Consider the following 25,593-nt stretch of genomic DNA (forward strand, 5'->3'; position numbering starts at 1 on the left):
TTTACATCTGGTGATACTCAGTTCAGTTCAGTTGCTCAGTCCTGGGACTCCATGGACTGCAGCACACCAGACTTCCCTGTCCATCACCAACTACCTGGTGATATTAAATAACTTCTGTCTCTTCACAGATTATGACATTATGATCATACCTTCATTTACTTTAAGCATGTTTATTGTTTATTTGAATATATTTATAGTTGTTACTTTGAATTCTTTGTTCAATCTAGTTGTTTTCACAGTCAGTTTCTATTGTTGGTTTTGTTTTTGGTTTATGGGTTATATTATCCTGTCTTGTTTATGGAAAGTTGACATTTTTAGATAGTTGTTTCAACTGTGATAGTTTTGTCTCCTTCCCCTCTTGTTATTGTTATTTATATTTATTTAGTAACTGGCTAAATTAAGTGAAATCTATCTCCCCTATAGTGTAAATCTCTAATAGTGCTCCTTGGGGTATAGACTTGACTATTACACAGTCACCCTTGGATGGCAGTGGTCTTGACAAGGCTCTTTGAATGTCTCTTTACCTGACCACACCAAGCTGTTACGATTCCCTAATTGTGACTGATGGCACTATTATTTTCAGAAATGTCCTAGGGATACACTGCTTCACAGACTAAGGAAATCAAGTCAGTATTTGAGATTTGTTCTGACAGTAGAAAGGGCTCCCCAAATATCTTTCTCTGGTCCCTTCTAACAAAAATAGCCTGCCTACAGTTTAGCATTTATCTCCAATGAATTTTTCAATCTTTATAGCCTTTCACTAACCCCAATAGCTTTTCACTAAAATTTCCACTGTTTTTGAGAATGTCCTTATCCTTGAACTTCTCCACACTCCATTGGAAATGGAGAGGGATATGGAGGGGCTTGCTCAGTAGTCTTAGGTCTCAGCTTCCCTCTCTTGGCATGGAACTCCTACCCCATGAGCCAAAGCAAAGATGATTGAAACCGCAGTATTCTCAGCAGTGCCACACCCAAGGTACAGCCTACATTTCTCACCTGGCTGCTAGGCAGTTGCATGCCTTAGTTGCATTTGCCTGAGCAAAGGTAGCTGGGGGCAAATGAGAAATGCTGATGTTCTCCTCCTCCCAGGAAGATAGTTACCTGACTGGGAGCAGAGATTGAGGAGGAGTGAGGAAGTTTGTGTCCTTAGTTGTACAAGTTTGGAATAGAATCTTTTTCTCACTAGGATGGAGGGATAAGGAAGGGTGCAGATTAGGTTCAGATACTGCAGACTTTTACAGTTCTTAGTAAGTTTTACTAGATTTTCTTGAACAAATGTTTCTTCATTTGCTTTGTTTTTATATATAATTTTCACCAGTTTCAATGGGGACAATCTCCATAGAACTCCTCATGCTGTCATACCAGAAGTGGAATTCCTCGACCAATTCTTTACAGTTCTAACCATGGACCATGTAAGTTGCTGTTTCTCTCCTTTGTGAACATTTCATTTACCTGAATCTTCCAAGAAAACAGCTTTAAGAGCCTACCCCCCACATCCTCATGAAAACCATTTTCACTTTCTAGTGAGAGTTGGAGTCAAACAGCACACTGTACCTTCTGTGTGCCTACCTCTTTTCCAAGTAATGTTTAGTGTTCCTATGTATACATTTTTTATTCAGAGCGGTTATAGGGTAGAAACAGAATCCCCAGAGGGAGGCATTTACCATCCTTTTACATAGTCTTGAGAAAAAAAGCAAATGGATCCATTTAATGACATATGAGCAAACTCTACTTCTGAACAGACCTGATTTTCCAGGTAGATTGGATTTGATGTTGACTAGTCCAGTACTCTTGCCTGGAAAATCCCATGGACGGAGGAGCCTGGTGGGCTGCAGTCCATGGGGTCTCAAAGAGTCGGACATGACTACGCAACTTCACTTTCACTTTTCACTTTCATGCATTGGAGAAGGAAATGGCAACCCACTCGTGTTCTTGCCTGGAGAATCCCAGGGACGGGGAAGCCTGGTGGGCTGCCGTCTATGGGGTCACACAGAGTCGGACACGACTGAAGTGACTTAGCAGCAGCAGTCTCAGACATAAATAGTAGATTATTGTTGATTTCAGAATTGGAGAAGACCTTATCCAACCTATGTCTAAATATAATTAAGGCACATATATTTTCACCAAGCACACTACTCTGCAGCCACTAAAAAGCACTTAATAAATAATTTTTCATTAGAAGTTATAATTCTTATATAATGTGAAATGGTGATTAACAGTGATGAACTTGGGGTTGTAAGAAATTTTAAAACATTGTTCATACCCTATTTTCTAAGCTATATATTTTTCCTGTACTGAGGAACAAGGATGTAAAAATTCATTATCATTGATAATTCATGCCACAGGCATGTGACGTACAATGTTCATTTACAATGCTGTGTTAATTTCTGCTATACAGCAAAGTGATTCATTTATACAAATATATATTCTTTTTCATATTTTCATTATGGTTTACCACAGGATATTAAATAGTTCTCTGTGCTATACACTAGGCCCTTGTTGTTTATCCATTCTATATGTAATAGTTTAATTCTTTTTTATCTTTTAGTCAAAAATGTTTCCTTCAATTTTACATGTAATATGTGTTTCTTGTTTAGGAATTGGTGACATTCAGGGATGTGGTCATCAGCTTCTCTCAGGAGGAGTGGGAATATCTGGATTCTGCTCAGAGGGACTTGTACTGGGATGTGATGATGGAAAATTATAGCAACTTGGTCTCATTGGGTAAATTTGGCTGTTCACATAATTTAGAATATGTTCTGTAGACTATCAGTTGACATTCAGTTAATTCAATGCTATTTTTTAAGACACTAGATGAATTTCTTCTCCAAGTTTCCAAATGCATGGATTGAGCATGGTTTTGGAGATGACACCTCCTTTTAGAACCTTTATCATTCTTCATATAATTTGTATGAATTCCCTTCTTAGTTTCTTCATATAATTTCTGCCTTCCTTGATACCCAGAGAGCTAGATCTGATTATAGGATATATAGAGTATATCCTTTAAGGTATCTGTTGTATTTTGTTTGAGCCCAGAGTTGCTTTAAATTCTTCATATTATTTCCTTACCCACCTCTGGGAGAACAGCTAAGATACTGTCTTGATTTGATATGATTATCAAAAGAATAATTTATGTTGTTAGATTGGCAAACAGAATTCATATTCATTGCCTGATACAAGTATTGTCTTATACCTTCTACGAGGTTAAAGAACTTTGCATTTAACATTAAGTCAGAATTCTAGCAAGGACCTCTTAATGTTTTAGAAAGCTACTTGTTTTCCTCTCAGCTCATGTAGTTCTTGCCTTGTACCAGGCCCTGTTTTAAGCCCTTTTAATATACTGAGTTACCTAATTCTGCAACCCTATGACATAAATACTACTTGCATTATATTTCTTTGAAGAGATTGCTAAGACTAATATTTAGGCTACCTCTCCAAGGTTACATGGCTAATTAGTATCAGAAGCAGGTTTTATTATGTTACATTTCTGTCTTGTAAGCAGGGTGTTCCATTTCTAAGCCAGTTGTAACTACCTTATTGATGGAAAGAAAGTTGCTCTGGAGGGTTGTGTGGGATGTGACAAGTAAATGGGGCCAGGAAAGTAAAGACTTGATGAAACAAGGAAAGTCATCACCAGAATAAAAAGCCTAGCCTGTTCAAGAGGAGGCAAGCCCCTGTGATGTTTTGGGGAAACTCCATTTGACTGATCTCTTCTTTATGTGTCATTATGGATTTGTTGATTTTTATTAGTTTAGTATACTTTAACCCATCCCAGCCTTTGATTGTTGATACCTAGCTATATAAATACTGAGGAATTCCTTATGGATTTTTGTGTACCATTGACATGATTCTTTATTTCTTGAATATATTATTGCTTTCTGAAGTTTTCCTAGCCTCACTCTATATCTTCCCTATCCTAGACCATACACCTGAATTGGTTAAAAGTGAGTTCTTCTGGTCTTCCATGTTTTATGTGTTTTGCTTCTTTAAAAATACTAGCTATAAATTTTATTTAGTTGTTTACTTAACATATTTTAGTACACAAATTATTTTTCCCCCTTTTTCAATTCTTGCATTGTCAAAATGGCGGTCTCCTTCAGATAATTTTTGTGAATTTTGTCATGACTCATTAATATTATAACATTCTTGCTTCTGTCACAACCGTCAAGGGCATATCTTCTACCTTCCCTGCTCCAGGTTATGGCTCAGATCTTTATTTTAGGAGCCCTGGCTCATTACCTGGCTTACTGCCACATCTTAGGTAATAGGCATGCTTATGATTTTTTTTTTTTTCATGGGAGGTAAGTCTTTGACAATTTTATCTCTTTCTAGCAAATTGTTCTTTTTTTCCCCCAACTTTTATGGCATCTAGGGTTTTCACTATTTATTTACCTACAAAATAATTTATGTCAACATTTTCAAATTGATTAGCAGAGGAATCTAATATCATTTTTAAAAATATCCTCTGTGATGGTTCTTTCCCTTCTTTGTCATTTACATTTTATATTTGTTAATTATACTCTTTACATGTTTATAACTCATCACATTCTGATTCTGTATTTATTCAATTCTCCCCTCACCTTTTCTTTAGGTCACTTTGTTCTCTTCTATCTTCTTGAATGGGATGTATACACTGGTTATTTTCATTCTTTCATTTTTATTAATATAAACATTTAAATCCTTTCTTTGTGACTAATGTTGTTTCATGGATTTTCAATATGTAATATTTTCAGTGCCACTATTCTCAGAAATTTCAATACATTTCCACAACAACTGAACAATTGTTTGATAGAAAGCTTCTTCATTTCTAAAAGGAAGTACTTTTAATTTACTGATACTGGCATTCATTTATGATTTTATTGTTGCAGTCAAATAAGATGTTTGCATTATTTCACCTTAATTATACATAACATAATTCAGTCACAGGAAATTATTTTTGTTCTTTATCATACAATGTGTATCAGTCACTTTGGATTTTCCTCAGGTTCTTCCCTCATTGATTGCCAATCTCCAGCTAGGTCCAACAGATTGTTACAAGGTGCCTTACACTATTTCCCACCTCTACCTCCCTTTTTTCCCACCTCCTACCTCCACTTTTACATAGCATTTCAGCCACAGCTTTACTCAGAACTGCAGAAGCCTTAAAATATGGTATATACCTATTATAATATATAAAACACTGATATTTTGGGGGAAATATAGCAATGGTTAGTTTTGAGTATAAGAAAATGGAGTATTTGGGAAAGAGCATGAAGGAAAACATGTAAATATAAACTAGGATTTCAATAGGATAGATGAATAATAGTGACAATACTGCTGAAGAGAAGTAAATAAAACATCATCTTTATTGATATATGGGATAAAGAAACTCATGAGTTTGCATAGGAGGAAATGAATAGCAATGATGGAGATAATATGTATAAGTAGAGAGGCAATTAGAAAACAATCATTTATAAACACTATTATATATATACATATGTCTTACTATATTAGAAATTTCATATGTATATAAATTTATGTATATAAAATCACTGTAGTGTAGTGTGATATTTTTAAAAGCATGGAGGCATGCTGTAACTATTGTACTATTCTTATAGTTACTTTGATAGTTGTATTCTCCAGTGACATATTTGTAATATTTGCTTTTATTCTTAGATTCCTTTCAACCAGTGATTTACTTTTCTTGTAACTGTCAACTACTATGACCTTGAGCCTTGATATTCAGTGGGACATAAAATAATGATTTTGTCTTTTTGAAGTTTAAGGAATAAGGAAATAAACAGTATGACAACAGAGTAAATTTCAGAATACAAAATTGAAAAAAAAATGGGTATGAGGGCAAGGAACTAGGTATTGGAATAGAGACGGATATATGAACTTACTTAGAGTCAGCTAGTAGTACATCATTTCTGAGGGTACTTACTTTTAGACCTGGACAATGAAAAGGAGATGGTGTATAAGGAGTCCGTTTCTGAGAAATGAAACATCTTGTGGGTATCTCTAAATGATAGGAAATGTGGTTTGACGTAGGAGGTGAAAAAAGATTAGGTGAAAGGGGATAATGGATTAAAGTACTGTCTTACAAGCACAACCTTGTTATCCATGGTAAAGTATTGGGATTGTATTATAAAAGAAAAATCTCAGAAAACTGTTAGAATGTATAGATTATCAAATTTTCATCTGTATTCACAGTATCTCTACAAGATAGCCAATAACTAAATTCCGTATTTGTAAATGTTGATTCAGTTTATCTGGATTATGGATTAGTTCAGGCACATCAGTGTTTGACAAGCTTACTGCTACTGCTACTGCTACTGCTAAGTCACTTCAGTCGTGTCCGACTTTGTGTGACCCCATAGACAGAAGCCCACCAGGGTCCCCTGTCCCTGGGATTCTCTAGGCAAGAACACTGGAGTGGGTTGCCATTTCCTCCTCCAGTGCATGAAAGTGAAAAGTGAAAGTGAAGTCGCTCAGTCGTGTCCAACTCCTAGCGACCCCATGGACTGCAGCCCACCAGGCTCCTCCGTCCATGGGATTTGCCAGGCAAGAGGACTAGAGTGGGGTGCCATTGCCTTTGACAAGCTTACTAGGTGATAATCCAACACCAAAATTTCAGACCCACTGCCAATCCATATCTCTTATCACAAACTTCATATCCTTATGTTATTATGCTCTTATCCTTCTCTGAGCTCTCTTTACCTTTCTTCAAACTTTATTAACAATATTTTAATCATCCATTTATGCTGTGAATTATTTTCAGTTTTTCTACTGTGCATTTTATAACTTTTATTTTTGTGACACATGAAAAAAGAAATTTTTCTTTTCCCTTTCTTTCAGACTTGGAATCCAAGTACGACACAAAGACTTTATCTGTAGACAAGGTCATTCTTGAAAAAAATAATTCTCAGTGGGAAGTAATAGAAAACAGTAAATTAGTTGGCCTTCAGAACTCCATTTTTAGAAATGATTGGCAAAGCCAAAGGAAGACTGAAGTACAAAGACCTGAAGTGGGAAGTTTCAGTCAAATAAAAATCATCTCTGAAAAGGTACCCAGTTACGAAAACCACAAATTTCTTACATTACATCAGAGATTTCATGATAGCAAGAAGCCCTTTGAATATAAGCAGTATGGGAAGGTCCTTAGTTGTGAATTAAGTGTTGATGAATATGAGAAAATTCACAGTGGTAAAAAAACCTCTGAATGTAGTAAATATTGGGAAACCTTTGGAGTAGATGACCCCTATACCCTACAACTGAATATTCATACTGCTGTGAAACCTTGTAAATGTATGGAATGTGGGAATGTATTTAGTTTTTATGAAGCTCTTAGTGTACACCGTGATGATCAGAAGTGCTATAAATGTAAGGAATATGGAAGGACTTTTAGAGGAATTGAAGCAATCACTTCATTTCAAAGAATTCACGATTGTAAGAAACCCTATGAATGCACTTTCTGTGGGAAATCTTTTAGAGTGCATGCACAACTTACTAGACATCAGAAAATCCATACTGATGAGAAACCTTACAAATGTATGGAATGTGGCAAGGATTTTCGATTTCATTCACAGCTAACCGAACATCAGAGAATTCATACTGGTGAGAAACCATACAAATGTATTCAATGTGAGAAGGTCTTTAGAATTAGTTCACAGCTTATTGAACATCAGAGAATTCATACTGGTGAAAAACCTTATGCGTGTAAACAATGTGGGAAGACTTTTGGAGTCTGTAGAGAACTTGCTCGACATCAAAGAATTCATACTGGTAAGAAACCCTATGAATGCAAGGCATGTGGAAAGGTCTTTAGAAATAGTTCATCCCTGACCAGACATCAGAGAATTCATACTGGCGAGAAACCATATAAATGTAAGGAATGTGGGAAAGCTTTTGGAGTAGGAAGTGAACTTACTCGACATCAGAGAATTCACAGTGGTCAGAAACCTTATGAATGTAAAGAATGTGGAAAGTTCTTTAGACTTACTTCAGCTCTTATTCAACATCAAAGAATTCATAGTGGTGAGAAACCATATGAATGTAAGGTATGTGAGAAGGCTTTTAGACACAGTTCAGCCCTTACTGAACATCAGAGAATTCATACTGGAGAGAAACCTTATGAATGTAAAGCATGTGGGAAGGCCTTTAGACATAGTTCATCCTTTACAAAACATCAGAGAACTCACAATGGTAAGAAACCCTATGAATGTAAGGAATGTGGTAATGCTTTTAGTATGGGCAGGCACCTTACTTGATACTGAACAAGTTATACTAGGGAGGAGTCTTTTGAATGAAAGACATGTATAAAGCCTATTTGTTTCTGAGTTTCACTGAAAAAAACCTGTGTATTTATTGACAAGATTCACTCTCTTTTAAAACTGTTTTCAGAATTTATGGCCATTCTAGAAGCAGAATTGTTCATTCATGAGATAAATACTTTCAGCTTTGTTCAATAGTGCCAAATATTCCTCCTTTTTATATCAGTCAACATTCTGAATATCCATTCACATAGGATGGTCCCTGTTAATCCATTTTTTAAATGTGAGAAATGTATTCTCCTAATTATCAATTATTTGAGTTATTTTTCATATGAGTTTATCCATGGATGTTTTGCTTACAGTTACTTTTGGTGCTTGTGTTTTTGTTTTTTTGGCTATTGCTTTTGGCTTACTGTTCTGTAATATTGCTCAGATATATCTTTTGCATTCTAATTTTTTGCTTGTTATATATGGTATACTTATCTTCTCCAAAGAGCCAGAACTCTCAGATACTATATGGTTTTAAAGTATTGTGGTCCTGCAAGGTGTTTGTGTAGATTTGTTTTCTATTGATTTTGTTTTAATGGTAGATGTTTAAACTTTCCATTATCATCAAATGTTTGAGTTCTTTTTGAGTTTCTATGTTGTTTTGACACAACAGATTTCCCTAAATACCTCCTGCAACACAATTCCTTTAAGGAACCTTTTCACCTCTAGGCAGTACCAGTCAGGATCCAAATGAAATGGCATTTTAAATATTTCATAAAATATTCTAACCCAATCTTAGCAGTCTCTTAGTAGCTTTAAATGGAGGGGAAACTTTACAGCTATTGCAAGGATTATAAATTGATCACTAAACTTAAATAAAGAGGGTTTATAAACACTACTATTGCATGGCTTTGATTGGGTTTTATAATTTTCCCTGTTATTCCCACTCAGTGTTGTCTTACTGTGGTTGGCAGTTGGACTATCAGTAGACCTTTGATTTTAGCAGTCTCAGCTGACTCAGAAAAAAAAGATGAAAAAGAAAATAAGACAGCTAATAAGGTTGCAAATCTTAACCACCCATCATCTCTTTCTTAGGAAAGTTGACCTGGTTGTTAATCAAAGTGATCAAAAGCCACACTGGTTAATAGATTTTTTATAAGAATATTTACCTGTTATATTTACATATATTTACATCACTATCATTCATTAGATTCTAATTTTTGAGATTTGTGTCCTGCCCAGTTTTGCATGATCAGCAGTAGTAAGTAAGCTGTTTTCTACTTGGGTATTATTGAGCTATGCTTCCCTTACATATTCCTTATTAGTATTTTATTTAAGCTAGCAGTTAATAAAAGTATATAACTGATAGGTAGTTCATGTCCTACAGAATAAAAGAATGAGTCTCTGTTACTACCCTTATTAGGATACTTGCTATTTCATATCTTTGAAATAGTTCAACTGTATTATAATTATTAATATTGTTATCAATACCTCACTCTACTTACTGAGCTATCATGTTACCACACTGGTGAGTTACTCTTCTATCCTACTCTAACTGGTTATTCTAAGTTACCATCATGCTGATTAATTTCCCTCTTCTTGGGTAGTACTCCAGAACTACTTGCCCCACAATTCTTCTTGTGGTTTAATATTTTTTGCTTGCTTGAACAAATTAAAACAGTGAGCTATCAAAACCTTATATACAGACTTAAAATTAATGACAAGTAAAATAAACATGTGTCTTGATACTTATTTTTTGAAACGCTAATGAATAAATTAAAAAATTAATACAACATTCTTATTGTCTCCCTTATTTGTACTTATAGCTACATTTTGGTCATATATCATTAATATTTTTCTTTGAACTTTGTTATGAGCTCGTGTCACTTCACAATCTGCTAATCTGATAAACCAGAACATAATTATTATTGTAAACTGTTGTTTTTGATTCTTGTTCATGGTGCTCAAATTGACAAAACTGTACTTGTTTCCATTTTCTTTTTTTTTTCATTTCCTCCTTTATCTCTTCCACATGTTCCCTACACTACTTGGAAGCTTTGTTTTTTTCCCCTGCAAAATACAAGGAGATGTTCCTGACCTATCCTGTTTATTGCTGCCATCAACCATGAAATTGGCTACCCCAAAGAAAGAATTCTGGTTCAATTTAATGATGAAGAATTCTACTTCATAAAGGGAATGAGGAAAATAGAAAATCACCATAATTTTATAATTATATAAAAAAATCCATTGATGAATGGTAAATATGAAGGTGAAAGTATAAGGGAAAAATGGGATATTAGAATTATCTCATAATATCTCTCCCAAGTATTTAATTATAAAGATAAAACATTGCTTACAGCACTTTTACCCAAATAATCACCAATAGTGACATTGGCATCAAGGTGATTCACTAAGAAGGGCAAAGACTTGGGTAGTATTCTCACCAAAACATGCATGTGCTATGTGCTAAGTCGCTTTAGTCATGTCCGACTCTTTGTGACCCAATGGACCATAGCCCCCCCAGGCTCCTTTGTTCATGGGATTCTCCAGGCAAGAATACTGGAGTGGGTTGCCATGCCTTCCTCCAAGGGATCTTCCCAACCCAGGGATTGAACCGTATCTCTTACGTTTCCTGCATTGGCAGGCAGGTTCTTTACCACTAGTGCTACCTGGGAAGACCAAAACATGCATAACTGTGTCCTAATAATGAGAGAACTGCAGGCAGATCCAAAATGCAGAACCTTTTGTAAAATAACTTGCCCAGTTCTCCAAAAGTTCATAACCTTTCCAGGTTATAAAAGGCAAGGGAACAAAATACAACATAGGATTGTGAATTCAATTTTTGGAAAATTAGTGGAGAAAACTTGATGGAAGCCAATCAAGGCCTGTCATTTGTTTGATAGTATTGTGCCCAATGTTAATATCCTGATTTCCATCATTATACTATGGTAATGTAAAATGTTAGTATTCGGCAAATTGGGAGAATGGTATATGGAAGCTCTGCTTTCTTGCAATTTTTAAGCACAGAATTTTTTTTTTTAACATTGTTTGCAGCCAAAAATGGGAATAATACAGGCTGGATTTACCTTCCGGCCTAAAATAACAAAACACTAAAGTATGAGATATACATAATTTCAGACATTGGACACCAGACAACAGAATGGTCATGCCTAACAAAGTATAAACAAACAAATGTGGTCCATACATTTGACCCAGTGTACTGCTTAGACAGCATTTCCACATCTCAGCACTGGGAGGGGTAATATACAGAAGCTTTGTAACCAACCGCCTTAAGTAGAAAAGATGGAGCTGAGAGTCCAGGGAGGCAGTGATGGCTAAAGTTTGCAGGGCAGAGTATTTAGTCAAGTTCTAATCACTGCAGGGGATCAAGGAGACCACCTATGACCAGCAAAAGAAATGCTTAAGAGCAAAGGCAATCCTTGGAGCTCACACAGGGTCAGGAATTGTTTGTGTCCCCATGAGCAAGAAGGGTAAACTTCGTAATTCACAGGGCACTGGTTAGATTACTCAAAAAGCTATTGCCTCAGTAGAGAGGCAAGTTAGCACTAGACTAAGGCTTTCCTGGTCCCACCCAGCAGAGCTTAAAGCAAATCTTCAACAAACTGTTTTCAAGTATCATAAGTATATTCCAGAACAAAACTTGAGTATATTTATAGAAATGTAAAAAGTACCAAGGATACTGAAGGTAACTTTCATACTGCCTGGTAGTAAATAAGTTTTATAAGCAGGCACACATGATTAAGTAGAAAAATCAAGAGAAACAAATCCAGAAGTGACAAACATAGATTTTGTATTTGATTTACAAGATTTTGTATTTGTTAATAGATACTAGCAGTACAAAACTATATCCTGCATGTCCAAAAAGGAACAAGAGAGATTGATCTTGGTAAGTACTGATGTGGAAAATATTTAAGACTCAAACCAATCTAGAGGTTAAAAACAATAGTGTCTGAGAATACAGTTAATAGGATTAATCGATTAAACACTCCAAAAGCAAGCATTAGCAAATTTGAAGACATAGCAATAAAAACTATAGAATGAGAAGAGAGCTGTAGGACAACTTCATCTAGCCTAATGATGTGTAGTAGAGATCCCTGAAAGACAGGAAGAAGAATGGGCAGGGGACAAAAAAATAATTGGAGAAATAATTGCTGAAAACTTTCCAAATTTGATGAAAACTGTAAACCCACAGATCTAAGTTCAACCCATTCCAAGCACAAGAGACAAGGCAGAGGGGGGTGGGGGTGGGGGTAGGATCAGGGGCACAACTATTCCCAAGGACTCATAACTACATTGATTAAAATCCATGATAAAGGGAGAATCTTAGAAGCAGGAAAAAAAAAATCTCATATGTGCAAAGAGCAAAGATAAGAAAGAAACTACAAGTTGGAAAAATGAGGGTCAACTGGATTGACCTTAGGATTTGAGGAAAAACCCAGCCCAGTGGTGAGTTCCCTGGTGGAGAATTGGGTGTTTTGTTGTTTTGTCTTCCCATTATTCCAACCTGAGCACCTGAGAAGCTTGAAATTAGAAATACCACCAAGTGCAAATAACTACCAAAACCCTAAACAATAACAAAAAAATAAAATGTCCAAAGTATACTTGCTTTTCCTATCCAAAGGGCTGAGAAGGTTGCTGACCTGCAAAACAAAACCCTATTGACAATGCCAACTCTACACTGGCTGAACACTTTAAAAATGCCAATCTTTCACACTATTATGCATGACACCTAGCAGCACTATCCTCCCTTTTTGCCAGTAAGTATCTGCAGAGGCACATGCAGATGCTATGTGTGTGAACAGAGACCTGACAGCCATCCCTGCCCATTAATAATGGGCATCTATAAAGACTGTATACGTGAGTGGAACACTGACTACCATCCTAGCCCAAGAATCGTGAAGCACACCTCATTTCCTGGCTGGCAGGTCCACTGAGAGGGTGTAAGTATGACTGGGGCATTGACTGTTGTGACACAGCACTTATTAGGTGGTATTCCTCCCCTTATTATCTGGTAGGCATTTACAGAGGCAATATATAAACTATCACTCCAAATGCAGCAGTAACATGCCCCCAGTGTTCAGAGCAGCACTATAGTATTTATAACAACTAAGATACGGAAGCAACCTAAGTAAGTGTCCAGATGAATGGATAAAGAATGGATAAAGGAGCTGTGGGGTATACACACACACACACACACGTATATAACTAATATTGTAGATCAACTATAAATAAGACACACACACACACATACATATACACAATGGAACACTACTCAGCCATAGAAAAGAATGAAATTTTGCCACTTGGACCAACATGGATGGACCTAGAGGGGATTACACTTAGTGAAATAAGTCAGACAGAGAAACATAAGTACTATAGGATACCACTTATTAAATAAAACAAATGAATAAATATAACAAACACAGATACAGAGGAGTAGTGGTTACCTATGAGAAGAGGGAAGGGGGAGGAGCAAGGCAAGGGTAGGGGGTAAAGATACAAATTACTATGTATAAAATAAATAAATTGCAAGGATATATTGTACAGCACAGGGAATATAACCAATATTTTATAACTTTAAATGGAATATAATTTTAAAAAATTTGAATCTCTATATAATATACCTATAATAATACAATATTGTAAATCACTGTTGCTGCTGCTGCTGCTGCTGCTAAGTCGCTTCAGTTGTGTCCAACTCTGTGCGACCCCAGAGACAGCAGCCCACCAGGCTCCCCCATTCCTGGGATTCTCCAGGCAAAAACACTATAGATCAATAAAACAGTATTTTTATGTTTTTTTATTTTATTTTTTTATAAAACAGTATTTTTTAAAAATGAAATACCTAGGAATAAATTTAACCAAGGAGGTTAAAGACCTGTACACTGAAAACTATGACTTTGACAAAACAAACTGAAGGAGACATAAATAAATGGAAAAATATTCTGTGCTTATGGGTTGTAAGAATTAATATTTTTCAATATCCATGTTACCCCCAAAGATTTTTCAGATTCAACACAACTATATAAAATTTCAATGGCATTTTTCACAGAAATATAAAATAATCCTGATTTTAAACTGTATTACAAAGCCTTAGGAATCAAAACAGTGTGGTATTGGCATAAAAACTGACATGTAAATAAGTGGAACAGAATAGAGAGCCCAGAAACAAACCCACACATTGTTATAATTAATGAGAAAGAAGCCAAGAATATACAATGGGAAAAGGATATTCTCTTCCCTAAGTGGTGCTGGGAAAACTGGACACAAGGATATTCTCTTCCATAAATGGTGTTGAGAGAACTGGACACCACGTGTAAATGAATGAAACTGAGCCACTGTCTTACACTGTACACAAAATCAACTCAAACGGATCAAGGAATTGAACATAAGACCTGAAATCACAAAATTCCTAAGGGGGGTAAGCTTTCAAACTTCAGTCTTAGCAATGATTTTTTGGACTTGACAACAAAAGCAAAAATAAACAAGTGGGACTACATCAAACTAAAAAGTTTCTGTACAGCAAAGGAAACAACAAAATGAAAAGGCAACCTATGGAACAGAAGAACATATTTGCAGATTACATATCATATGGGGGTTAAATGGAAAATATATAAAGTTCATACAACTCAATCGCAAAATAATAATCCAAATAAAAAATGTGTAGATGATCTTAATGGACATTTTCCAAAGAATTCTAGCAAATGACCCACACGTACACGAAAAGATGTTCAACTTCACTAATCATCAAGGAAATACAACTCAAAACCAGAATAAGATACTATCTTACATCTGTTAAAATAGCTATCACCAAAATGACAAGAAATAACAAGTGTTGGTGAAGATGTGGAGAAAAGGGAACCCTTGTGCACTGTTGGTAGGGATGTAAATTGGCACAGCCACTAAGGAAAACAGAAGTTTCTCAAAAGTTTAAAAATACAATTATCATAGAATTGAGTAATTTCACTTCTGGGTAATGCTTGAAGGAAAGAAAATCACTATCTCAAAATGATATCTAGGACTCTGGAGCCCATGAGCCCTAGCTACTAAATGAAGCCTGCACTCTGCAACAAGAGAAGCCACAGGCATTGCGATAAAGCTCATGCAGTGTAACTAGAGAGCAGCCCCCGCACTTGCCACAACTAAAGAAAGCCCATGTACAGCAGGTAAGACCAGGGCAGTCAAAAGTAAAAATTTTAAATATATAATTTTAAAAATTAAAAAAAAAAAGAACTCAAAGTACTTGATGTGCAGCAAAAATGAAAGAACTGACTCTTGGAATATTTCCCACTTAAAATGAGCCCCGGCACTATACTGATCTATATAGCAGACTACTGAACTCACTTAAAACAGCGCTCAGAGAGGAAATGACACTCACCAGGACAAGAAGACAACATCAGAAATAAAAAGCTATCCCAAGATTCAGAACCTAAACTATATGATTATTTATAGTGTTCTCCTGATATACTGGACTTTTGCATATGAATCAAATGTTTTCTATCACAGGCAAAATCCTATGCAGAATTTAAAAATTAATCCAACTGTTGGGCTTATAGTCAATTACCTATGTCCAGAACTTCTGAGTTACCTTGGTGGATTTCTCCTCTCCAAGGCAATGAGTTGATAGCCCTCAGGAAATTTATTGTAGAAGAAAGAAGTTATAGTTCTATTTGGGCCACTATTGATATTACTAGATGGGACCCCCTCAGTTGGCCTGTCAATCATACTTGCTCTGACCCTAGCCATAAGTATGAATTTTCTTTCAAAGTTACTCAAGCTCAGAGCAACGAGCTAAATTTCAGTGAAAGAATATAAGTTTCCAATTATTAGGAGGGACCCTCCTTCTGTTACGTGATGGCTTTATATAGCTAACAGGCTATGGTCATTTAAGTTTAACAGAACAATATGCTTGTTGGGAACAATTAAATCATACTAAAGATAATCAGCTTAATAACACTAGGAAATCAGGCTGAGTGCCTTATGAACAATGCTTATATATCATTACCTTTAAAGACAGCAATTGGTAAGGAATAGACTGGGTCAGATGACTAAGAATATACTGGGCCATGCTGAATGGAAGTTCTTGGTTTAAATTCTTAGTTATGACCTTATGCTACTGGTTGTTCTACTTATACTCTGCCTATTTTACAAAATTATTGTTTTTTGCATTACCAAATGTGTGACTGAGCCTCCAATAAAGATAATGATGACTATGCAACTTGAACAATTAACCAAATATAGTTATATATATATATATGATCAAAGTGATTGTAGTAGTGTAACTCTAGATATGGGAAGAAGCAGCAAGAGGGAATCAATTCCTAGACAATAACTGACTAGTACGACAGATGAGGGTACAGTGAGTTTTATGACTATCATTAACATTGCCTAGTCCAGTAATTCCACATTGGGGAAAGATTGAAGGTGGGAAGAAAATGGGATGACAGAGGTTGAGATAGTTGGATGGCATCACTGACTCTAAAGACATGAGTTTGAGTAAGCTCTGGGAGTTGCTGATGGACAGGGAAGCCTGGCGTGCTGCAGTCCATGGGGTTGCAAATGTCAGACACGACTAAGCGGCTGAACTGAACAACGAAGTCCTGACCTGATCTAGGAATGAGTCTTTCTAGCATCGTGGGACAAATTGGTCACGAACGTCTCCCAAACATTGGTTGAATTTATTACCAAAAAGGGAGAATTGCAAATCACCATCCAGTTCTACAATCAAGTCATTAGCCTCTATAGTTGCTGACTACAATAAAACATCCTAAGATCATAAAGTCCTTATTGCCAAATTCAGACTTAAATTGAAGAAAGTAGGGAAAACCACTAGAACATTTAGGTATGACCTAAGTCAAATCCCTTATGATTATACAGTGGAAGTGAGAAATAGATTTAAGGGACTAGATCTGATAGACAGGGTACCTGATGAACTATGGACAGAGGTTTGTGACACTGTATAGGACATAGGGATCAAGACCATCCCCAAGAAAAAGAAATGCAAAAAAGCAAAACGGCTGTCTGAGGAGCCCTTACAAATAGCTGTGAAAAGAAGAGAGCTGAAAAGCAAAGGAGAAAAGGAAAAATATACCCATTTGAATGCAGAGTTCCAAAGAATAGCAAGGAGAGATAAGAAAACCTTCCTCAGTGATCAGTGCAAGAAACAGAGGAAAACAATATAATGGGAAAGACTAGATATCTCTTCAAGAAAATTAGAGATACCAAGGGAACATTTCATGCAAAGATGGGCTCAATAAAGGACAGAAATGGTACGGACCTAACAGAAGCAGAAGATATTAAAAAGAGGTGGCAAGAACACACAGAAGAACTGTACAAAAAAGATCTTTATGACCCAGATAATCACAGTGGTGTAATCACTCACCTAGAGCCAGACATCCTGGAATGTGAAGTCAAGTGGGCCTTAGAAAGCATCACTACGAACAAAGCTAGTGGAGGTGATGGAATTCCAGTAGAGCTACTTCAAATCCTGAAAGATGATGCCGTGAAAGTGCTGCACTCAATATGCCAGCAAATTTGGAAAACTCAGCAGTGACCACAGGATTGGAAAAAGTCAGTTTTCATTCCAATCCCAAAGAAAGGCAATGCCAAAGAATGCTCAAACTACCGCACAATTGTACTCATCTCACATGCTAGTAAAGTAATGCTCAAAATTCTCCAAGCCAGGCTTCAGCAATACGTGAACCGTGAACTTCCAGATGTTCAAGCTGGTTTTAGAAAAGGCAGGGGAACCAGAGATCAAATTGCCAATATCTGCTGGATCATGGAAAAAGCAAGAGAGTTCCAGAAAAACATCCATTTCTACTTTATTGACTATGCCAAAGCATTAAACTGTGTGGATCACAATAAACTGTGGAAGATTCTGAAAGAGATGGGAATACCAGACCACCCGACCTGCCTCTTGACAAATCTCTATGAAGATCAGGAAGCAACACTTAGAACTGGACATGGAACAACAGACTGGTTCCAAATAGGAAAAGGAGTACATCAAGGCTGTATATTGTCACCCTGCTTATTTATCTCATATGCAGAGTACATCATGAGAAACGCTGGGCTGGATGAAGCACAAGCTGGAATCAAGATTGCTGGGAGAAATATCAGTAACCTCAGATATGCAGATGACACCACCCTTATGGCAAAAAGTGAAGAACTAAAGAGCCTCTTGATGAAAGTGAAAGAGGAGAGTGAAAAAGTTGGCTTAAAGCTCAACATTCATAAAACTGAGATCATGACATCTGGTCCCATCACTTCATGGCAAATAGTTGGGGAAGTAGTGGAAACAGTGACAGACTTTATTTTTTTTGGCTCCAAAATCACTGCAGATGGTGACTGCAGCCATGAAATTAAAAGACGCTTACTCCTTGGAAGGAAAGCTATGACCAATCTAGATAGCACATTAAAAAGCAGAGACATTACATTGCCAATGAAGGTCCATCTAGTCAAGGCTATGGTTTTTCCAGTAGTCATGTATGGATGTGAGAGTTGGACTATAAAGAAAGCTGAGTGCAGAAGAATTGATGGTTTTGAACTTTGGTGTTGGAGAAGACTCTTGAAAGTCTCTTGGACTGCAAGGAGAGCCAATCAGTCCATTCTAAGGAGATCAGTCCTGAGTGTTCATTGGAAGGGCTGATGTTGACGCTGAAACCCCAATACTTTGGCCACCTGATGCAAAGAGCTGACTCATTGGAAAAGACCCTGATGCTGGGAAAGATTGAAGGCAGGAGGAGAAGAGGACGACAGAGGATGAGATGGTTGGATGGCATCACTGACTCAATGGACATGTGTTTGGGTAAACTCCGGGAGCTGGTGAAGGACCAGGAGGCCTGGTGTGCTGTGGTCCATGGGGTTGCAAAGAGTCAGACACAACTGAGCGACTGAATTGAACTGAACAGAAATTCAGGATCAGTCATTCCGTGCTCTGTGAAAATGAGCCTTTATTTAGAACTATTTCAGGAGAGTTTTTTAATGAACTTGGATTTTTGCATCTTCCCATACTTAGGAAAGCACTAAAATCATTAACCAAGATATCTATTCTTCATGACTGGCAATAACCGTCTACCAAGATGTGTCTTTAATCGCATGTACACCTTCAGAGTAATTTCTCAGAGCTATCTGAGAGGCTGTCTCCCAGGCTATAGTGCTCAGTAAGTATTCAAATAAAACTGAAACTCATGGCTATCACATTGTGTTTTTCAGTCAACATTACCATGAAGAGAATTGAAATGCTACTATTTATTTCATGCACCTATAGGTAAATTTTGTTTTGTTTACGAAATAACTTTCATACAATATACACTATTTAAAATCCTCTACTTTCATTTAGTATAATACTTTAATTCTCTTACCCTTCCTTTCCTTGTGGATGCATGGTTATATGATGGCTGCTCCATGAACAGCACTATTATCCACTTTCCAGGCAGGAAGGAGAAAAGGAAGAAGGCTAAAAGAATACATGTCCACTGAGCCTTCCCCACATTCCCCTCTTTAAAGAACTGTCTAAGAAATCCAATCTAACAGCTTTTGTTTACATCTGAAATATGTAAAGTGTTTTTTTTCCCCCCTATTTGTTGTTTGGCACAGTGCCCCCTCAAACAAAATCAGAATTTTTATAGCAATAAAGGAGACAATGACTATTGCATTAATCACATATGACAAAACAACACTGTGTAATATTAAAAATATTCTCAAATAACTTTCAATTATGTGGAAAGTTATATCACGTAAATGAAAATATTAAAAATGCAAGTATATACACATGTATATGTATCTACATGATTGCATATGTGTACATATGTAAAACCAAAATACTCAGCATACATATTAATTTTAAAAATTAGGAAGTGCAAAGAAAAATAGTAGGCTTTAGTTTACTTCATGGGTCTCTGTTAGAAGTCTGCCAAGAAAGGAAAAAAACCAACTCCAGGAAAAAATAAAGCATTTTAGAAATAAAGGGAAAATACCAAGCCATCTTATATATAACTTATAGATATCATAACCATTATTTTCTCCTCCTTGGAGATTTCTCTTGTTGAAGGATATATTAGCTAGGCAGCAGTAGGGAAAGGATGGGGTTAAACCAAAGTATGATTGTTTTGCAGAAATTGTTAAATTACAGCAAGTTCAAACACTAGATGTTTTTAAAAGGTTACAGTGCACACAAACAACCAAAACACTTTGCTTGCAGTTTTTTTGCAACCTAGAGCAGCTTTTGTCTTTTTTACCATGCCTGCCCTTTTAGTCAGAGAAGGCAATGGCACCCCACTCCAGTACTCTTGCCTGGAAAATCCCATGGGCGGAGGAGCCTGGTAGGCTGCAGTCCATGGGGTCGCTAGGAGTCGGACACGACTGAGCGACTTCACTTTCACTTTCCACTTTCATGCACTGGAGAAGGAAATGACAAGCCACTCCAGTGTTCTTGCCTGGAGAATCCAGGGATGGGGGAGCCTGGTAGGCTGCCGTCTCTGGGGTCGCACAGAGTCGGACACGACTGAAGTGACTTAGCAGCAGCAGCAGCAGCAGCCCTTTTAGTACTATGCATGTGCTCCAGGTTTAAAACTTCCCCATCCAGTTTTGCACAGACGGTGCTTTGAGAGCTGGCTCCCTGTCTTCTTACTGTCACAACCAATAAATGCTTCTATTTTAATCAAAAGTACTTTATGTGGGACTTCCCTGGTGGCTCAATGGTAAAAGAATCCGCCTGCCAATGCAGGAGACAGGGGTTCACTCCCTGATCTGGGAAGATTCTCACATACCTCCAAGTAACTAAGCCTGTGCCCAAGAACTACCGTGCCTGTGCTCTGGAGCCCCGGAGCTAACCACTTAGCATTCCGGTCGTAACTGCTGAAGCCAGCGGGCCCTAGAGCCCGGTGCTCTGCAATAAAAGAAGCCACCGCAGTGAGAAAACTGCTCTGCAACTAGACAGTAACCCCGCTCCCTGCAACTAGAGAAAAGCTCAAAAAACAAGGAAGATGCAGCACAGCCAATAAATAAACAAAATTATTATTTTTTTTAAGTACTTGGTGTGTTCACTGGCTATGAACCACAAGGGACAGACTCATTAAGCCTGGTTAACAGACACAGATGAGACAAGGAGATAACAAATCTTTCCTAAGGTCCAGATGACAAGGATATCTAGCTCACTTGCCCCTCCCTGACCAGGGCTTCTCAGAGGAGATCCCAGGCTTCCATTTCAACTATAAAGCCATACAGAAGAGTCAGGGTCTTAACTGGCAAAGCGCAGAGCTATCCTGTGTCTATATGAGACGGTCACCGACAGTCTCTCCAGATTCACCAATCAGAAGACACAAAGGTGTAACAGTCTCAGTCACAGACTCCCCTTCCCTTCCGCACACAGTGCTGCACAGCCACAATCCCCACCAGCGCGCAGTCACAGAAGTACAATAACAAAGCTCCCTATGCATGCACACAAACAGAAATATATACGGTCACACAGAAACAATCCACACACCCATCACAGGGGCACAGAGTCACAGGATAACCCACACTAGCACACAGTATGACACACGATCGCACATTAACAATCATACCTCGCAGACTCACCCGCATAAAGCTACACACACGGTACCACACACTGTCATAAGAACACACCCATCACAAGGACATACTGCCATACATAATAACCGACACTTCCCTCTCCAACCTCGCCCGTTCAGCCTGAACAGACAATACTCAGTCTCCATCCCCGCCCAGACCTCTGGATGTTTCACCTCCAATCTCCCTTGCAAGGCGTCAGTCGTCAGGAACAGCTCAGTGACTAACACCCAGCTTCCGTTACCGCTCCGCGCAGAGCCGCCGGCCTGAGAACGCAGCGACCTCTGGGAAAGGTAGTTCAGCACCGCATTCGCGAGGGACAAGATGGCCTCGGGCTGGATCCTAACCGGAGATCCCCACAATCACTCCCCTCCTCCCCGCTTCTCCCCACCCCCTAGCCTCAGACCGTGCCCTGGAATTTTCTGGCGCTGCCTTGCACCGCGGTTCCTAGTTGGAGTCACCCCTAACTAGGGGTGAGCTTGAACTGAGCTTATTACCACTGCCTTCTCCCAGAGGTAGCTGGCACAGGTAGAGTATTACCTAAGTCATGAGTCTCGGGCTACGTACACTCCTCCCCCAATCAGGGAGATAGTCCCACAAGCTCGGGTGCAGTTGACTAGGCGCGAAAGCTGACTCGAACCACCGAAATTTCTGGGAAATGTAGTCCACAATCAGAAAAGTGGACGCCCGACCAATATCGACCGATTCCGCCCGGTATTGAGCCCGGGCTCGGTGGAGCCCAGGAGACCTCTGGGAATGCTAAGCAGCCGGCAGTGCGCAGGCGCAGGCTGTCTGGCTCGCCATCGTCGTCTTTGTCTGCTGGTGAGTTTGGTTTTGGTTCTGCGAAGCGTAGATCTGGGTTGCTGGACCTAGGTTTCTGGGCTTAGAGTCCGGTCGGCTAGGTTGTAGGGGAGATTTCGCGGAGCCTACGACCGGGTTGGGGAAACTGAAGGAGAGGAATCGCCTCCTGTGACGTGCAGCAGTATTCAAAGCTTCTGTGGATGGGGGCAGGGGTACAGAAGGCAACGGGGGCGGGCTCGTCGGTGGGTGACTTAGGGTGTGAGGGAGAGTGAGAGGGTTGCAGAGTTGCAACCTGTGTGGTTCCAACTTCGTGAGAGTGGGTGGCGTTGGGAACTTACTGGGATAGTACCATTTAAACCTCACTTTTCTAGTTTTTAAAATAATGATAAGAGGGTGCATTTCTCTGCAACATCCGTTTCTGTGAAAGATGAGAACGGGAAAAGGCTAAGCAGTTGAGCGATAAGTGATTTTTGTATAAAAGCAGACCCATTGTGGAGTAGAAAACAAAATCAGCATTTTTTTTTTAAAGAGGAAGGATTTCCGGGAAACTTGTTATTGGATATATAGACTCCCCAGAGGTACTGACTTTTCTTAATTCTTTGGAGGACTTCCGGTGAGGCCGCTTTGAGAAGTCCTGGGCTGAGGAACAACTTTTAAGAGGTAGTTTCCACTGGTGCTGATAGCGCAGAATTGGGAAGCAAGTTGTCCGGTCTTGGACGCACAAGTCAGAAAATCAATTTAAGACTCCCTGATTTGTCAGTGAGCATGGCAATCTGACTCCTAATTTTACCAGGTTTTCCCCAAAACCAAATGACCTTTGTAAATGTGGTGAAACAAATTTTTCTTTTATCTGTAAAAAGAATTTCTTCCAGTATTTTAATCACACAACGCATTTTTCAATAAAATGAGAACGTACCACAGTACAAAAGTTCATATATAGAAATAATATTTTTGATACATACAGAAAATAATCAGTAATAGTTAAAAAGAAGACTACTTTCTTTACAATAGCAACAAATCTGATAAAACACCTAGGGATAAACAGTAAAAGTATAAAAGCTTTATCAAGGTATTTTTAAATGTTAATGAAAGACCCAAAAAAAGACTTGAGCAAGCGGAAGTATATACCATATGTTAGATAGATTTAAAAAGTGCCATGTTTTTTGTTATATGAAGAAAATAAAGTGTATGTTTGGTATAACATACTACCTTTTTTTTTTTTTTTTTAGTAAGTGGGGGTAGGAGTGTATATTTGTAGTTGTATGAAGAAACTTTTAGAGTTTACACAGAAAATAAAAATGGTTGTGAGGGGATGTAGCAACTAGGGCAGGAATAAAAATCACATTTTTGCTTGCCTGTTTTGTACATTTTCATTTTTACCTGGTATGGAGTAATTAGATTTCTCTGTTCACTCCATTCCTTTTCAGGTGTTTATCACTGACTCATTCTTGATGTTTCCTTGGCTTCCATAATACTTCTCTCATTTTTACAATTCCAGTGAAAACCAAGGAACAAGGTCCCTTCTCCCTGCAAAAAATCTCCATTAGTGAGTGATGTTTGTTTGTCCCTCAAATATTAGTGTTCCTGAGTTTCCGACTTTGATCTTTTTCACTTCTAAGAACTCTTAGGAGCAACCAAATTCCACTATGGCTTCAGCTGTGACACAGGACTAATGAAATGACCATTCCTATTTGAGGCTTGTCCTGAGCTTCTCCAACTGTCTAATGGATAATGCCATCTGGAGGTTGCATAGGAACTTCAAACTCTTCATGTCCATAATGTCATAATTACCTCTTCCTTCCTGTGTGTTGCCTCCATCCTTTCTGCCATCTGTGTTTTCATCAATTCATGGCACTATCCAGCCAGACTAAGCATCCTATGTTGGAGTAAGGGAAGAGCTTCTGAGCAAGTTTGACCCTTTTATCTGTAACACCCCATTACAAATCGAAGACTATGGTCTTTTCAATACAAATAATAAATGAGAAATACATTTGCTGAACCAATGAATTGAATGACCATTTAATTATAGGACACTTAATTTCTCTTAGAGTAATATAACCTGGATAAAATATTAGGCCTCTAAAAATTTTAAGAACTCTGAGCCACGAATAATTTCAGAGTCACTTCCTTTACATTTTATCCATATCACTTAAGGTTGGTGACTTCACATTTATGAGAAATGTGTTGTTATGGGGGAAAATGATATTCAAAACTGTGACTGTTCAATCAGGAACAAGGTGTCACTTGTAAATGACACCTGCTCAAAGGTACTCATGCAGGTTGTGATTCTAGAGAACTCTAGCAACTCACTGATAGTTTCTCTGTATAACCTAAATTCTGAAAAATAAGATACATTCTGTTTCCCATTTTTTGAAATGTGTGGAGCCTTTAAATGACAAAATGAGTTTGACCTGAGATGCAAATTACAAATACTCTTTTTCCATGTGCTCACATGTATGTGTATGTGTGTGCTCTGGCTTCTAAGCCAAAGAATCATCATTCCTTTGTTCTTTATCACAAGTCAGCTTCTTTGTGCATCCCCAGGAGCTTTACTTTCCTTATCCTTCAACTCCACTGAGGGTCCTAAGGGCTCAACCTGAATTCTGAGATGCTGCTTTAACGTTCATCCAAGTCCTATGTCATTATTTCAAATTTTAAAGTAACCAGTTCAAACAAGAAGAGCAACTGATGATAGAGGAAGAAATGTAAAGGAGGTATTCTCGGGGTAAGAGAGAACCCAGCAGGTATGAATGGAGTAAAGGCTCATTACAGTGGCTCAGTGAGTTTGCCTTCTCCACTGGCACCCCACTCCAGTATTCTTGCCTGGAAAATCCCATGGACAGAGGAGTCTAGTAGGCTGCAGTCCATGGGGTCGCTAAGAGTCGTGTCACTTTCCCTTTTCCCTTTCATGCATTGGAGAAGGAAATGGCAACCCACTCCAGTGTTCTTGCCTGGAGAATCC

At 38.0% G+C, this 25,593-nt stretch overlaps 3 protein-coding genes across 6 annotated transcripts in view; 2 read left to right on the plus strand and 1 right to left on the minus strand.

The window, feature by feature from the left end:
- The window catches only part of ZNF382 (zinc finger protein 382), a 63,624-nt gene extending 41,526 nt beyond the window's left edge, over positions 1-22,098 (minus strand). Inside the window, exon 1 of one of the 3 annotated variants that reach the window (XM_010849097.1) lies at positions 22,007-22,098. The gene's annotated coding sequence lies outside the window, so the exon portion shown is untranslated. Of the gene's footprint in view, positions 1-21,991 lie in introns of all 3 variants that reach the window. The other 2 variants (XM_010849095.1, XM_010849101.1) reach the window with 2 other exon arrangements.
- Positions 25-10,753, plus strand: ZNF529 (zinc finger protein 529). Of its 2 annotated transcripts, XM_010849092.1 has the most exons (4): positions 25-1,412; positions 2,598-2,724; positions 6,838-7,046; positions 7,569-10,753. In XM_010849092.1, exons 1-4 carry the CDS (start codon positions 1,404-1,406, stop codon positions 8,247-8,249), a joined length of 1,026 nt encoding a protein of 341 aa, XP_010847394.1. In that variant the 5' UTR covers positions 25-1,403; the 3' UTR covers positions 8,250-10,753. The 2 variants fall into 2 exon arrangements, with proteins under 2 accessions (XP_010847394.1, XP_010847393.1); XM_010849091.1 differs by having other exon boundaries at positions 27-1,412; positions 6,838-10,753.
- A 133-nt stretch (positions 22,099-22,231) lies between the features above and the next one.
- The window catches only part of ZNF260 (zinc finger protein 260), a 15,217-nt gene continuing 11,855 nt past the window's right edge, over positions 22,232-25,593 (plus strand). Inside the window, exon 1 of the mRNA XM_010849090.1 lies at positions 22,232-22,652. The gene's annotated coding sequence lies outside the window, so the exon portion shown is untranslated. The remainder of the gene's footprint in view (positions 22,653-25,593) is intronic.

Source organism: Bison bison, unplaced genomic scaffold (assembly GCF_000754665.1).
Source record: "Bison bison bison isolate TAMUID 2011002044 unplaced genomic scaffold, Bison_UMD1.0 scf7180017864280, whole genome shotgun sequence".
In the NCBI taxonomy this organism is placed as follows: domain Eukaryota; kingdom Metazoa; phylum Chordata; class Mammalia; order Artiodactyla; family Bovidae; genus Bison; species Bison bison.

What these genes read in the sequence shown, in the direction of transcription:
- ZNF529 (XM_010849091.1), top strand. An exon ending in TAGCAACTTGGTCTCATTGG is followed by an intron (nt 2,725 to 6,837) that starts GTAAATTTGGCT and finishes CCTTTCTTTCAG; the next exon opens with ACTTGGAATCCAAGTACGAC.